The sequence below is a fragment of the Bos mutus genome, chromosome 19 (genome assembly GCF_027580195.1).
Source record: "Bos mutus isolate GX-2022 chromosome 19, NWIPB_WYAK_1.1, whole genome shotgun sequence".
Taxonomy (NCBI): domain Eukaryota; kingdom Metazoa; phylum Chordata; class Mammalia; order Artiodactyla; family Bovidae; genus Bos; species Bos mutus.
This window is the reverse complement of record NC_091635.1, coordinates 9,473,033-9,488,160: the sequence shown is the minus strand read 5'-3', so window position 1 is coordinate 9,488,160 and position 15,128 is coordinate 9,473,033. Positions and strand designations below refer to the sequence as shown.

The 15,128-nt window shown below is 60.2% G+C and overlaps 1 protein-coding gene across 21 annotated transcripts in view; it reads right to left on the bottom strand.

Moving 5' to 3' along the window:
• PGS1 (phosphatidylglycerophosphate synthase 1) overlaps positions 1 to 15,128 on the bottom strand; it is a 37,379-nt gene that overhangs the window by 5,524 nt on the left and 16,727 nt on the right. For 7 of the 21 annotated variants that reach the window (XR_011467894.1, XR_011467895.1, XM_070389189.1 and 4 more), the window contains exons 7-8: positions 12,774 to 13,295; positions 4,090 to 4,238 (exon numbers count right to left, since the gene is read on the bottom strand). Coding sequence is in view for 5 of the 21 variants with exons in the window: in XM_070389189.1 (XP_070245290.1) it covers positions 4,090 to 4,238; positions 12,774 to 13,295 (671 nt within the window). In the remaining 16 variants the exon portion in view is untranslated. Of the gene's footprint in view, positions 1 to 4,089; positions 4,239 to 12,247; positions 12,304 to 12,773; positions 13,296 to 15,128 lie in introns of all 21 variants that reach the window. The other 14 variants (XR_011467896.1, XR_011467897.1, XR_011467900.1 and 11 more) reach the window with 4 other exon arrangements.

Sequence of the window (15,128 nt, the reverse complement as noted above, 5' to 3'; positions counted from 1 at the left end):
CCCGTCTGGAGAGCAAGTTGGCAACAGGTTATCGAAAGCCTTGAAAAGCTCCATGTGCAAGAGTTTATCCCAAGAAAATAACTACGCACTAAGATTTCTGTATGCGCGCATTTATCACGCCAACATTTATGATGGAGAAAACCTGGAAAGCACCTAAATGTCCAACAACCAACTAATCAAACATAGCAAACCATATGACACACCGGCATTCACCACGAGCTGACCATGCCCTGGAGAAACACTGACCTGAGGATATGGGAAGGCGCACCACAGACTGAGTGCAAGGCACGGGGTGGGCACACAACACAGTCCTGATTTCTTTAAAAAGAAAAAAGCCAAGTGACACTCTCCGTAAGCCCACAGACCAAGACCGGCTAGGAACGACCGAAACAATTTCAGTGATTATTTCTGGGTGACAGGGTCAGTGTCTTCTAATTTTCCTTCAATTTTAAAGTGAACGAATATTACTTTCATGTTTAAAAACGCTGACATAAGCCTTGTCTTACATGGTGTTCGAGAAGAGGACTGCCCTGGCGGCCCAGCAGCTAAGAGTCCACTTGCCAGTGCAGGGGCCATGGGTTCGACCCCTGGTCTGGAGGATCCCGTGTGCCGCGGGGCAGTGAGGCCCACGTCCTGGAACCTGCGCCCCGCGACCAGAGAAGCCACGGCAGCAGAGAGCAGCCCCCGCTCTGCACACCGCAGAAAGCCCACACCCAGCACGAAGACCCAGTGCAGCTAACAATGAACGAACGCATAAAAACATCTTTGAGACGAGAAACTGCCTCTCTTTTAAAACACACCCTCGAAGCTTTCCCGAGGCAGAGGCAGCAGTCAGAAGCTGTGACTTCCCTCTCTGAGCCTTGTGTCCCTTCATCTGTGAAACCCTGACTACCCCACGCCCCAGTGAGGCTCCCTCAGCACTGGCTGTGCCAACACTCCAACCATGTTGGCACCAGGAGCCCCAGGGGGGTGCTGCAGTGCCGCCCCCCGACCTGCCGGGGGCCGGACGCTCTCCTCTGGGGGGTGGGAACGGAAGCCGTGTCCCTGGCCAACCCCTGTGACCCAGTGAGGACGGGAGGGGGGGACACAGCGCCCTCAGAACACGACAGACTGTCCGCAGCTCTTCCCGTCAAGGGCTGGGGAAATCTAGTGCCCGACTTCACGTCTTCCTGCACAGCCTGCATGCTCAATCCCTTGTGCGCCGGGCCAGGGCCGGGGTCCCTGGCGCTTCGCGTCCGAGCCGACTGTGCCGCCCCCTGACCGCGGCTGGACGGGCCTGTCGGAGGAGCCGGCCTTGGTCTCCAGGGGCTGCTTTGCGGCGGTCTCCACAGACCCGGCTCCAGCTTTATGTTTTTCCAATGAACATGCAGCCAAGATCTCAATTAAATTACCAGAAACACTTTAAGTTTCCTCACAGCCTCCGCACAGGGAAGGAGAAGGAAGTCAGCTGCTCGGGGTCACAATGCTGTTCAAGGGAGGCTTCCCTAGGTCACCAGTGGGGAACCGTGCTGCCCGAACAAAACCAGGAAGCTTTCAGTTTTTATTGTATGTACTCAGTGAAGGGAAGGACTGTGGATTTGGATAAAAATATCTCCCCACTCCGGTGCCCAGGAACACACGGACAGGGCCCTTCCCTGGGACCCCAGGAGGACTCCAGAGGTGGCTTCTGATGGCAGGGCCCCAGGCAGCGGGGTTTTAGGGACTTTCTGGGCTCTGGGGAGGTTGTGCAGCTGGGCAGTCCCAGGATCGGGCCTCACAGGGGCCTCTCCGGAGGGTGGCTGCTGTCCCGGTATGTAAGTGCACAGGTGGAGTTATCCAGAAATGCCTTTCTGCATGTTAAAGGCACAGAGGTGAGCGAGCACGCCTCTAAAGAATGGAAGGGCTGCAGTGGTGCGGACTGTCACCCTCCCAACAAAAGCCCCTGGGACTCAGGTTTGGGAAGAAAAAGAAAATATCCCAAATATGTCATTTGGGGAAGCAGCTCCTGACCACAAGCGGCCCAACTTTTCTCAAGATTCAGGATGTGGGTTCAGTCCCCCTACTTGGGGAGCGGGGGGAGAGTGGCTAGCACCAGGACTCTGGGCACAGACTTGCTCCCCCCAATCAGCCCCAGGCCCAGAGCCCTGGGGCCAGGCGCACCCTGACCCCTCTATGTCTGGGAAACCCAGCTCTCAGCAGTGAGGCCGAGGTCCAGGAGATGCTGGTGCTCCTCTCACCCCAGAGCCCTGAGGCCGGCCAGCCCCTGCTGGAACCTCGGCGGGCGTTTGCTGGAAGCCTGACCATAGCATCTATGATCTGCTGAGCAGATCAGAGTCTCCCGCTGGCCGCCCAGAGCCCAACCGCCGCCACTTCCCCTCGGCCCCGGTGAGGCCCTTCCTGGCACCAGGGCCCTGCTCAGTCACTGACAAGATTCCCAGATCACAGGAGGCAGATCCCGGGGAACCAGGCAGTTACCATTTCCTCGTCCATCAACAAAGGCTCCAAGGATTTCGCAACAGTAATTTCCAAACACAAGAATAAAGGCTTAACACAGCCCCTGCACTTCTGAGGGCTGGCCTCCGGGGGTGTTATCTACGCTCCCATGACTCAGGAGGAAAGCTGGCACCTCCCCTGGAGAGGCTCTGTCGTAAAGGTCATAAATCCATGAACCCAAGGATCACCCAGGTTTCACGTGCACAGGTGCTGTGCTTGCGTCCCGAGAGTCCACCAGCCGCTGCTGCAGGTGATCCAACACAGAGACGCCCGTAGAAACAGAAAGGGGTTCATCTGCACTCATTCTCGGCTTTAAATGGAAAGACCGCCATCGCAGGAGAAGGCTGAGACCGCTGCCCCTCTGGGAACCAGAGCTGCGTTCCGGTCCCCGGGAGCCCAGCGCTCTCCCCGTCCACCCTGCAACCAACCGTGGGCCCCTAGCAGCCAGCAGCAGGGGCTGGGGATCCCGCGCCCCGTGACTGACTCTCCAGCCCCAGCTTGGGAGAAAGGCCACTCGGGGGAGTCTATTCCCAGGGGAGTGGGAGGTCCTCGCTGGACCACACGACACGCCCGCCAAGCCAGATCAAGCGCATTAAGTTCTCTCCTAGGACCACCCCTCCCCCACCCCCTCGCTCTCAAAAGTGCCTGCCTCCCCCTCTCACAGCTGCAAGGAAAGAAATCCTATTACAAGTGTGACAAAAACAATGCAGGAATTCCAAGACACCTTGGAAACGGGCCTGCCCTGCCCCACCGCCATCCCGACACAGGCAGGTGGCAGGCGGCATACCAGCCTCCATGGGGCCCTGACCACCACCAGCCCCTACAAACACACCACGAGGGGACCCCGCTCCTGGCCAGGCACACCTCTGAGCAGTCCCTCCACCACCTCCTGCAGTCAATCCCAAACCAGATCACTACCCAGTGAAACGATCTGAAGGAAAACAAATAGAATCGAGTTCTCAACGCAAAAGGATCGTCATGCTGACTGGAGGGCACAGCAGTCTGGGACCAGGACAGTCCGAGCCCTCACCACGGCGCAGCTCCAAACAAACCACCTCTGTCTGCACGGCCTCTGAGGTCATTCTAAGGGCTGACTCTTTTTTCCGGCTTCTGTCTCCACTTGCAGAGACTCTGGCTCCCCAGATGCCCCTTCCGCCTGGGTGGCAACCCCACCTCCTGCCTCTCCCTCCCCAGACTCTGAAGCACCTCTGAGTCTGCTTCAGACCCTCTGGGGAGGGTCGTCATCAGAATGACCCAGGCCGCCCAAAGCTGCTCCCTAACAGACCTGGGCGCGCGTCCTGTGTGACCCTGGCTCCTACCCCAGGAGCTGATCTGCCATCTCAGAAGAGGTTGGGACCAGGGCCGTATTCACATCCCTGTGAGAACAAAGCGTTCTCTGCCCATGTAGGAAAACGCAATGTCCCCGAGATGTTGGGGAGAGCACCTGCCAGGGAAGGGCAGGCCCCAGGTGCAGGCAGAGGGGTGCAGCAGGCCTCCCTCGAGGCCGGCCAGCGGCACACACTAGAGGACCCCGGTTCTTTCCCACCCTCGGGCCCCAGCAGGAGGCAGCCCCCAGGCACCCGACTGCGCCCCCACCGCCCCGCAGCCCCAACCGACCTGGTGAAGCTGCTGCTGCAGGGCCCGGCTCTCCGTGACGATAGCGATCTGGGCCTCCAGGTCCCGGTGAACCGACCTGTACCCAAAATTAGGAGAGCCAATCAACGTGAGACAGGGCAGGCTGCTCCCTGCCAGGTACAGCCAGAGGCCTGCAGGGAGAAGGAAACGTGCAGACAGGAAGTGAGCACGGCCGCCACCACAGCCTCTCCGCGCCGCGCTGACCTGGGGGAAAAGCAGGCTCGCGGAGTCCCGGGAGCAAGGCCGGGGGGTCCCGGGACAAGGGGACGGGCTCCCTTGGAGGACGGACTCCCCCAGGGCCCACTCTCGGCCCCGCCCGCTGACCTGGGGGAGAAGCTGCCCCGCGGGGTCCCGGGAATGGGCTCCCCGGGGCCAGGTCGGCCCAGCCCAGGCTGCCATGGGAGGCGAAGGCCCAGTAGGGTCTGCAGGGCGCCCAGTGCTCTGGGCCCGCGGGGACAGCGGCCCTCTCCGGTGCACGGCATGGCCCGCAGGGTGAGAAGCGTGCTTCTCTGGTGAGGCCCGTGCTCAGGCTCTGTTCTCACCCCCACCCTACCCCCCGACGCTACTGGACACCCCCGTCACCCCTCCCAGACAGCGCGGGGCCTTTACTGCCCGCTCTCCACGCTGCCTCAGCCACGTCCTGGCCACCGTCCCATCTCCCCGTCCTTCCACAGGCCCAGAGGGCAGGAGGCCCAGCAGAGCTCAGGTCACAGCTGCTGCTCATCGAACAGGCCAGCTGAGCCCTGGGCTGGGGAGCAGCTACCTTTTCACCTGAGCCTGCAGATGGGGTCACACCTGACTGGGTTTAAGAACAGGTCAGCTGGCCAAGCAGCCCAGAGGCACCTGCCCTTCCTCCTAGTCCCCCAGCCCCTGCCAGAGCAGAGGGGATGAGCCCCGCGCACTTCCCCCAGAGGAGCTCCCGGGGGCCCTCAAGTCACAGCTCAGGATGTCTGGGCTCCTCTGGGGTTCAGTCCCAGATGTTGAGGGTAGAGCCTGGGTCTGACTGAGGGGTGAAGGTCCCTGACGAGGGAGCAGCAGTCCACACGCAGGCCGCTAAGGAGGCAGGGGGCACCGCAGGGAGAGACTCGGGGGCGAGCTGTTCCCACGTGCAGGTGAGCTGGCCCCAGGCCCCTCCCTCGCGCCCGATGCCGACTGCGGAGAAGCCCACCAGAGGGCTGCAAGTCCGCCTGCTGGGGGCTCGGGGGCTCCAGGCCAGAAGGGCGACATCCACAGGAGGCCAGTACGGCACAGACTGGAGGCCTGTGCTCAGTCCCAGCCCAGAGAATGCGGTTCCGCCCCCCTTTTTCTCTTTTGCTAAAAAATGAGCCCATTAACACCAGAGGAAAGCAGAGCGCGTGTGAGCAGCCACAGGGGGACAGCTCCTTCCTCCGCCCCCCCCGGGAACATGCCGTCTTCTGATAACACCTCAGCCACAGCTCTGTAATGACAGCCGTGGCTTCTCTCAGAACCCTAAACATCACCTGAGACGGACAACACGCAGATCCCCTGCTCTGCACCCCATTCCATCCCTTCCCCCAGTCCCAGGCCCCATCAGAATTACTTCTGTTCCCCAAACCTAACGTCTCCAGGACACCTGCGGCCCCAGACTCCCGTCCTCCTTCGGGGCACCAGGCCTGCCCTCTAGCTTTTCCTCCACGCTGCACCAACAACGCAGCCGGGAACACCAGGGGGGCCGCCTGAGTCCTGGGCTCCTGTGCAGGCTGCCCGGTGCAGGGCCGGCCTCCTCATACCCTCCCGCCACCGTGAGTCTCTCCTCTGCCAACAGGACCCTTCCGAAGGGCCCACAGGCACACACGAGCACTGTGAGTGAATCAACGTGTGATACACACCAAGCTCCTAAAATAGAAGACCATTTCCTAATTCTCACTCAGAACAAGAGCATTTCCAAGAACATCTTGGGTAAGAGATGACGACGCTCAGCTGCCTGTTCCTGTAATACGCCTGCCACCCCCAACACACACACACACACACACACGCAGGGGCCACATCAAAGCCACTAGCTTGCCCGCTGGTCTCACTCAACCGATTACACCCCACCCCGCTGGGCCGCTGCATGTGGGCAGGCACACGGCTCACCTGACCGCACGTCCAGACCCCAGGGGTGGGCAGGCCGGCCCCAGCGCCCTGCTCCAGAGGCCCCGTCCTCTGCAGGCAAAGCTCTCCACCTGCCCGAGGCTCAGCCTGAACGCCCCAGCTCTCCTTATGGCTGGAGCGGGGCGGGACAGGTGAGATCTCCACCAGCAGTTACTATTTCCACTATTCTCTTTTTCTCTCATGTTTGGCTGCTCCACACAACTTACGAGACTGTAGTTCCCCAACCAGGGACTGAACTCACGCCACCTGCAGTGGGAGCCAGCGTCTTAACCGCTAGACTGCCAGGGAAGTCCCTGTTCCAACCCTTCTGATGCCAAGATCAGCCCCGTAAAGATGCCGGGTCTGCTGGGTGCTACCTGTCCAGCTGCTTGGAGAGGGGACAGTGAGCCAGGACAGGGAGGCCCCACCAACATGGGTCATGCAGCAAGGCTGAGGAGGGCTGCTTGCCACCAGGGCCCTGTGCCCTCCGAAGCCCCTGCACCCAGGTCTGCGGGGAAGGTGGGAGGGGCATGGTCTGGCGTGCGCTCAGCTGTAACATCTGTCTGAGCAGGGACGCCTTCCTCGCACGGCAGTCTACGGGTCGGCCACCAGAGGCGGACGGCCCAACTCGGCCTGGCCCACAGCTCGCCCGCAGGACCACTGCTTCTCAACGAGTTTTCATCATGGACCCCTGAAGGAGCTTTTCAGCCCTGCTTAAGATGCAGATTGTTTTTTCAGCACTCCCCTGGAGAGTCAGTCTCCAGGTGCTGTCCCTCTGGCTGGTCATGCATGACACACCTGTTTCTCATCCTTCCTCTCCCCACTGCCGCCTCTGCCTCCTCCAGGTGAGTGCTTGGATTAGAGACAGCGCACCTTTAACCTACTCAGCGCTCTGGGAAGGCCTTCTATCACCCCACCAGCTTCCCCTGCAGTCTCATCTGCACAATCTTTCTCCATCAAAAAGAAAAGAGACCATGAGTGGTGAGCCGCCACTTGGTGTGTGGTGACGGAGCGGGGCTGGTGCAGCAGGGCAGTCAGGGGACGCCACCCGGAGCCCCGGCAGCCCAGGACAGGGGCGCCGCTATCAACAAGAGTCCTTCTAGACTGAAGCTCACCAAGTTGGGGGCTCCTAAGCTATGGGTCTGTGCCCTGAGGACAGCTGGGAAACGTGCACGCGGGGAGGAGAAATCGAGAGGCCCTCTTGAGCTCCTGACCGTCTGAAGCTCCGGCCAGACCTGCGCTGCCACTCAGGATGTTGGGGTGAGGACACAGAGGGTGAGCCTGCCAGGAAACCCAGCGCTCCCAGCCCAGCCATAAACTTGTTATCAAGGCCTCGGTCCTCATCCCAGGGCTGACCTTCGGGCCCAACCTCTCCATCCTTCGTTCCCGGAACCTCCGAACAGGGAGAGATTCTGTGACAGGAATGACGCGGGAGGCGAGAGAGTGCTGGGGAGGGGCAGTGGGGGTTGCTGAAGTTCAGCACCGCCGCCCAGGACAGCAGGTCTCACTGGGGAGGGAGCGTGCCGCGGATACCAGGTGACGCCGCCAGGCTGACGCCTTCCGCTGCCCCCCAGCCCTGCGCCTACACCTGCTGCCCCCACCCTGGCCGCCGCTTGAAAGAGGGGGACTGCGCGTGCTGGCGGTCCCTTCGCAGGCCCAGCATCCTCCTCCAGGGGAATCCAGGTGGCCCCAGGCTCCCGCAGCCCTTGCTCACCCTGGGCTCCGAGCCCCTTCCCACCTCGGTGCCCAGCCTCCATTCCAACACCCCCACCATGGTCTTGGGGCTCCACGTTTCTGCTCCCTCCGCCCAGACCTCTCCTGCCCGGGGTCTCCGCTCAGTGTCACCTCCTCAGAAAGGCTCTCCCCAGCCCCCATCTAACAACAGACCCATGTGAGTCTGGAGTCCCCTCCTGCCCTCGTCTTCCTCAGTCCTTCCCGTGATGTGACGCTGAATTTGGATGCTTACTACCTGCTTCCCCATGAACTGGACACCCTCTGAGGACAGAGGCGTCCTGCCCGCTGTGCCCTGAATGCCGCCTGGCACGAGCAGGCCCCGCGTAGACACCTGTGTGAACAAAGTAGAATGAGAATAATAAGGCCTCTTCCAACAGTTGATTAAGTGTAAAAAGGCAAAAGGCTTTGAGGTTCTAGAGCAGGAGCACACAGACATTTCAGGTTAGAGGCCTTCTCTGAGGAGCTCCCCAGAAAACCCCAAAATCCAGCACCTGCCACCTCTCCCCCCACAATGTTCTGCAGTGAATTTCAGAAGGTTCTCAGATCCTGTAAAAACCAGAGGGGACACAAACGTCACCGAGCTACCCTCAGATGGACGAGCACCACCGGCTCCGAGGCCAGAGCAGCACCGACACACCCCAGGAGGCCGGAAGCTGGTGCCGGCTTGGTCTCAGGCGAGCGGCACCCCCCGGGCACGCCTGCCACCCGATGTGAGTGCCACCCCACGTGTGCCCGGCACACAGGGCGGAGCTGCCCCATTCTTGCTGCAGGGTCACCCCGGGCGCCGTGCCAAGCGGCCTATCGGGAAGGCAGTAAAAATAGTGACAGTTCTCACAACCATTAACAGGCGCCTCTGTCAGCAGGAGCCAGAAATCTCTCAACCCAGGGGCCCTGCCCCGCCCTCGCCACACACGCTGCTGTTGTTCATACTGCCTCCAGATGAAATCACACCTCGACAGCAGGCAGAGCCCACACCCCCCAGCACGGACGTGGCCCTGGCTCCCAGCACAAAATCCCACAACGGCGCACACAGCACCTCTCAGGCCCTCTCGTCTCCACGGGGCAGAAAGCTAAGGTGTGAGAGCTACTCCTGAGAACACTCTTTACAGTCACTCGGACTCCCCTGAAGTTGCTGCCTCTCCAAGACCTAAAGAGATGATAAGTTCGTTGGCACAAAACAGGCACAGCACTTACAACCGCTGACAGCAACCTCCCTGGTGGTCCGTGACTAAGACTCCGCGCCACCAGTGCAGGGGGCCTGGGTTCAATCCCTGATCAGGGAACTAGATCGTGCCTGCTGCAACTAAAGAGCCCACATAAAACACCGAGACCCAGGACAGCCAAATAAATAAACATTTCTAAAAAAGAAGAGCTGCCAGCTGATGGATGTTGAAGGGGGACCTCTACCCTGCCCGTACCCCCAAAACTCCTGGGGCCAAGAAAATGCCAGTGAGACTTCCAGCCTCAGTGTCGCCTTCACTGGCCCCCAGAGAGAGCAGAAACAGAGCTACAGGGGACAAGGCAGAAACAGAGCTACAGGGGACAAGGCCTCCACCCCCACCACGTCCTCCTCCACCCCCCACCTGGCGTCCACCCCACACAGCGTCGTGGCCACGGCCTCGGACGCCCCCTCCCACCAAGGCGTCCTCCACCCCACACAGCGTCGTGGCCACGGCCTCGGACGCCCCCTCCCACCAAGGCGTCCTCCACCCCACACAGCGTCGTGGCCACGGCCTCGGACGCCCCCTCCCACCAAGGCGTCCTCCACCCCACACAGCGTCGTGTGGCGGCCTCGGCGCCCTCCTCACCAAGGGACCTCCACCCCACCTCCCCCGGGGACCCAACCACCCCACCCGGTCATTTCACAGACCCTCAAGAGCATGCATGTCACGTTCCCTCCTGAGTGAGATCCGAGCCATCGCCCCAGTGGACACGGAAGCAGAACCAGGCCCTCCACTTCTGCCAAAGGTAAATGTGGGCTGAGAACCACACTTCAGGAGAGACCCCCAGCCTGGGAACCTCCGCACCACACCTTGTTTACCCAGGCTCTCCCTGACATACCAAACAGACGTCCTGTGCAAGACTCCAAATAAAAACTAACCACATAAACCCACAATGCCACAGAGGTCTCTAGCACATGGCTTTAAAAAGTGGAAGGTCCCTCCAGTTCTTTGAAGCAACTCAACTTGTTAAAAGGTGCCATATAGTTAAGCCCGCTAAGAAACCAGCAACCAGCCAGTGCAGCGGCCTCTGCTCAGGCCTCTGGGCAGCACTGCTCCGGCCGGGCGCTCAGCCCTGCCCAACGTTCCCCCAACACTTGTGAGCAGAAAACCCCAAGGAACACACCCTGCCCGTGTGCTCTGCCGCCACCAGGCTGCACTGCTGTCCGTGGGCACCTGCAGACCGGCACGGCCGCTTGCCACAAGAAGGCTGTTTCTCCCCATCTAGCCTGTCCACCTCCAGAGGCCCCGACAGGGCAGGGCTTTCCTTCATCACTAGCAGAGGCTGCCTGCAGGTTCAACAGTCAGGCCCAGAGCCCCGGGCTGCCTGACTCCCAGGGGCGTGCGATGCTGACAGACAACAGCTGGAAGGCAAGGAGCTAGAAGCAGGAACGGGACTTCCCAGCTCCTTCTCTTCACCCAAGGGCTTCTGGGAGCAGGAGAACCCAAGATGAGCCCAGGCCTGTCCCACAGCAGCCTGGGGAAGGGAATCATAGCATCAGCTACTCAGCCCTCAGCAAGGATTTTCTAGGGCCCAAACCCAGACACACCGCTCGCACCCAGCACGGGCCCTGCAGAGGGCAGGCAGCCGCAGCCAGCCCACCACTCCCCAGTCCAAAGCCACACAGCATCTACCCTGCCTGCTCGTTGTCCTAGCTTGCCTTACGGAAATGACCGTCCAAAGATGAGCCAAAAGCGGGGTGGACTTAAGACTCCCGCTACTGACCACAGTGCCTAGGCCGGGAAGGACCTGGTCTCTCCCTGCAGCACTGAGTGACCTGAGCTCGGCTCCTGCCCTGAGGACAAGGTGCCTTCTGCGCAGAGTCCCACGCTGCCTACCCCGGCCACACTCCCTCCCTTCCTCCCCAACCCCCCACAATTGCACACACCCTGGGATTCCTGGCCTTCCCCACAAAGCCAGCTCCCAGATTGCAGGGCCCCACCCGCAGCAGGGCGGGCAGGAGGGAGCGGCAGAAGCAGGCCAGTCCGGGAAAAGGCGAGACACACTGGAAAAGCAGGTTGGGTGTTTCTGTTTCAACGGTAACTCAGAAGTCACCGCATGTTTCTCAGCACAGCTTCACGGAAATAATCCACAGCGCGCTCAGAACTGCCGGGCCAGGCTGCGCTGGGGGCCCCACCGGGACCAGGGACACCCCCACTACCACCCAGCCACAGGGCAGGCGGGCACCAGTGAGCTCAAGGCACTTCCGTGCAGCTCACCAGGCACATGCGCCCCCTCAAGCTCAGAGCTCCTCCCACCCCAGCTCTCTATATCCAGGACCCCACCCCAGGCGCTGCTGCTACTCTCAGAAGTAAAAGAGCCAATCCCAACATACCTGCCACACCCCCATAGGCCAGCCTGCCTGCTTGGAGACACCTGCTCGTGACACATCCAGGATCAGCCACACGGAACAGCAGCAGAGCGCGCTTCCCCTGGCAGACAATGCCCCCTGCCCATGCAGGCACGTGGGCCTCGCAGGAGGAAGTGGGAACCACCCAACGGACCAGAAGCTCTGAGTGGGAGCAGTGGTTCTCAAGGCATCAGAATCTCCTGGGGGGCTTTTCAAAGTTACCATGTTGGGGTCAACCCGCAGAGGGCTGGACCCAGGAGGGTGGGGGTGGCCTGGGCATCAATGCACCCCCAATGGAAACTAATGGTTTAAGGAAACAAAAGCCCAAGCTGAGGTTCAAAGTGATCTCAAGTCTAAACAACACAGATGAGCGGCCGTGACATACCACCCACCCACTCCCATGGTGATCAGCCACCCTGGAAGCCCCCAGGACCAGTGTAGAAGCAAAACAGGTCTCTGAGCCACCAGCGAGAAGTCAGGAAAGCCAGGCGTTTCTTTTAGACGCAGGACTAACCAAGTGGGCTGTGGGTGTCCCCGAGCACAGAAAGGCGCGGTCACACCCAGAGCGGGGTGCACTCACATGGTGCAGCCGCCAGCAGTCCCTCTGCTGAGCGCAGGGCTCTGAGGCCCGTGATTTACAACCCCAATGCCCTGGGGTTGTGTCACATGGGGGCTGCTCCACAGACGCACACAACTGCCCGAGAAGGATCATTACAACGCACAGCTCACACTCCAACCCACCCTGGGGCAGTCCTGCACACGTGAGCAGTGCAAGCAGAGGGCCTCAGTTTCCTCCACTGCAAAAAAAAAAAAGAGCAAAGGTTTGACTCATAGAGGAAATGACCAGCAACAGTGAGGAAAAGACTGAAAAACGAGGCTGCCTGATGCCCAGTCAGTGACCCCTGGTGAGTCCTCTCTGTCCCCGAGAAGGGGAGGGCCAATGCGGGAGAGCTCGGATGCTCGAGGGAAGCGCGCGTGCCTTGCCCTCTACGTGAGGGGAGGGAGTATGGGTACGCTTTCTAAAACAGCCACCCCAATGATCTGAGCGTCCTCGTTCTGGGTAGACACAAGGGAGAGATTTTGCAGAGCTGAAACGGACAGACGTGAGGATGACGACGCGCCCGCAGGGCCGTCATGAAGACAGGCGGGGCGGGGCTCTACCAGACGCCCGGCCCCGCGGGCCCCGCGGGCAGGCTGGAGTGTGGGGTGCGCCCTGCCCCCCAGCTGCCCCGCACGGGCCACCTCCAGCCGGCCGGCCGCCGCATACCTTTGGCGTGGAACGTCCAGTCCCTGCGCCAGTATTCCTGCAGCTGCACCCGCTCCTGCTGCCCCAGGCTGCACACCTCACTGTAGAACTGCCGCTCGATGTGCACGTAGGCGGCCGGGATGGCGCCCGCCACCCCCTTGGCCCCGAAGAAGCCGTTCACCTCCGGCGAGGCCAGCAGGATCTGGTACTCGGCCCGCGTGCCCAAGACCAGGTCCATGTAGGCCTGGGTCAGGTTGAAGTAGCCAGTGGTGAGATAGACCTTAGCCCCTCGCTCGGCCTCTGTCAGCAGGGTCTCGGTGACAATCTCATCGATCTGAATCTCAAAGGGCTTCATCTGGATCAGGGGGTAGATCCAGGTGTCGGGGGCCGGCCTCCGGTCTCCAGCAGCTGCGGCGTCCTCCTGGGTCAGGAGGGGGTCGCTGTGGAAGGTCTGGGCGTGCAGCATCTGCTGGCGCGTCCTGGCGGAGTTGATCACGTCCATGACCCTCTTATTGGCTGCCCTGCAATACGCAGCCCTGTCACCTAGAGGGAGACACGGCAGAGGGGATCAGGGGCAGCAAACGGAGGCTCCGGACCCCCACCCAGCACGGTGGGCACGGCGCCGGCACGTGACAGGCGCGAGCAGGCACTGCAGCTCGTCCTTCACCAGTCACACAAGGCACTGCGCACATGAGGCTCCTCCTGGGACAGAAAGGCCCAAGAAAGCGTCCTGCCACAAGAAGCCTGCACGCGGGGGGCCGTGGAAAGGCCTTTACCAATGCCACCTAATGGGAGTTCAAAAACAGGCAAGACTAGCTGAGGGTGACGGGAGTCAGGACAGTGGGCACCCTGGGGAGGGGGTCAGGCCTGGCTGGGGGCCCCAGGGGGCTTCTGGGCGCCAACCCACTAGGAACACACACATAAGCTGCACACCCATGTTTGGGGTGCATGGTACATGTCAGAAAGAGCATGTGTCCCACAGAGACACGTGTAAGTATGATCAGACAGCAGGAGAGAGCCAGGCAGGGTCAGAGGCGGACAGACGGGCTCTGGGTCTTGTTTGCACACGGCCACTAGAGACGAGCGGCTGCACAGACACAATGAAAGGAAAAGAAGCGAGTCTCAATGCTATCTCTAGATGATAAGAGAGTTAACGAGCTAAGCATCCAACTCAAGAAGTCATGGAGGAAAAAACAACAGGAAAAGACAAAAATACAGTACAAGGAAGGAAATTATAAAAGCAGAAATTAACAGAATGAAAACAACAACATAAGACATAAAAGTACGGAACTTCAACACTCAAAAGTTAATTCTCTGAAGAGACACAAAGGCAAGCCTTGGGCAGGGCTGATCAAGAACAACAGCGCGGTGGGCAGCATGGCCACGCAGGTAACCGCTCACGAGCTCCGAGCTGGGGACAGGCCCACAGGCCCAAGCGCCATCAGGCCTGGGTGGCCGCATGGAGAAGGAAAGCTCCCTGCGGGGATACCCCCTTACTGATGGCAGCCAGCACGAGGGCCATTCACTCTCGCATCGTAGCGGGTTGGGGTTGGGGGGGGGGCTCTCAGGCTGCCCTGGTCCCCAGCAAGGCTTTGCCCAGCCCCCTACGCCCCTCGAGCGTGCTAACTCTCACTCTTCTCTGAACGGGGGCCCTTTTCTCTGCCTATGCGTGCCAGGCCTGTTAAGTTAGAACAGGGGTCAGCCAACATTTCCTGTACAGGCCAGACAGTGAATCTGTTAGGCTTTATGAGCCAAAGGGTAAAACTGAAGACAACATGTAGGTACTCGTATGGTCAGAGAGAAAACAGACTTCCATAAATTTTTACTGGTGAAATTTAAAACATAATACTAACTATTATACTACTCTACATGGGCTTCCCAGGTGGCTCTGTAGTAAAGAACCTGCCTACCAATGCAGGAGACACAAGAGAAGTGGGTTCGATCTCAGTCGGGAAAATCCCCTGGAGTAGGAAATGTCAAACTGCTCCAGTATTCTTGCCTGGAGAATTCCATGGACAGAGGAGCCTGGCGGGCTACAGTCCATGGGGTCGCAAAGAGTCGGACACGACTGCGCATGCACATAAACACATGCGCACTACTTTAAAACACTGACATACACACACACCTCTAACACACTGCCATCCCCTCTCAGAGGCTTCCTCTCTAGCTCTTCCCCTCACAAGGGCTGGGTTTAACCCATTCCCCACGCTGCTGACAGGGCTGCAAATTCAGCAGCAGACCTCCTTAAAGGCCACCAGGAAGCCACAGCCACAGGAATTGCAAGAATGCAAATACCCCGGGAACACCAGCCACCGGGGTTTGCCTGTTTCCAGCAGGCCGAGGGCTCTCCCATTTCACGTTCCAGGCAGGAGGCCG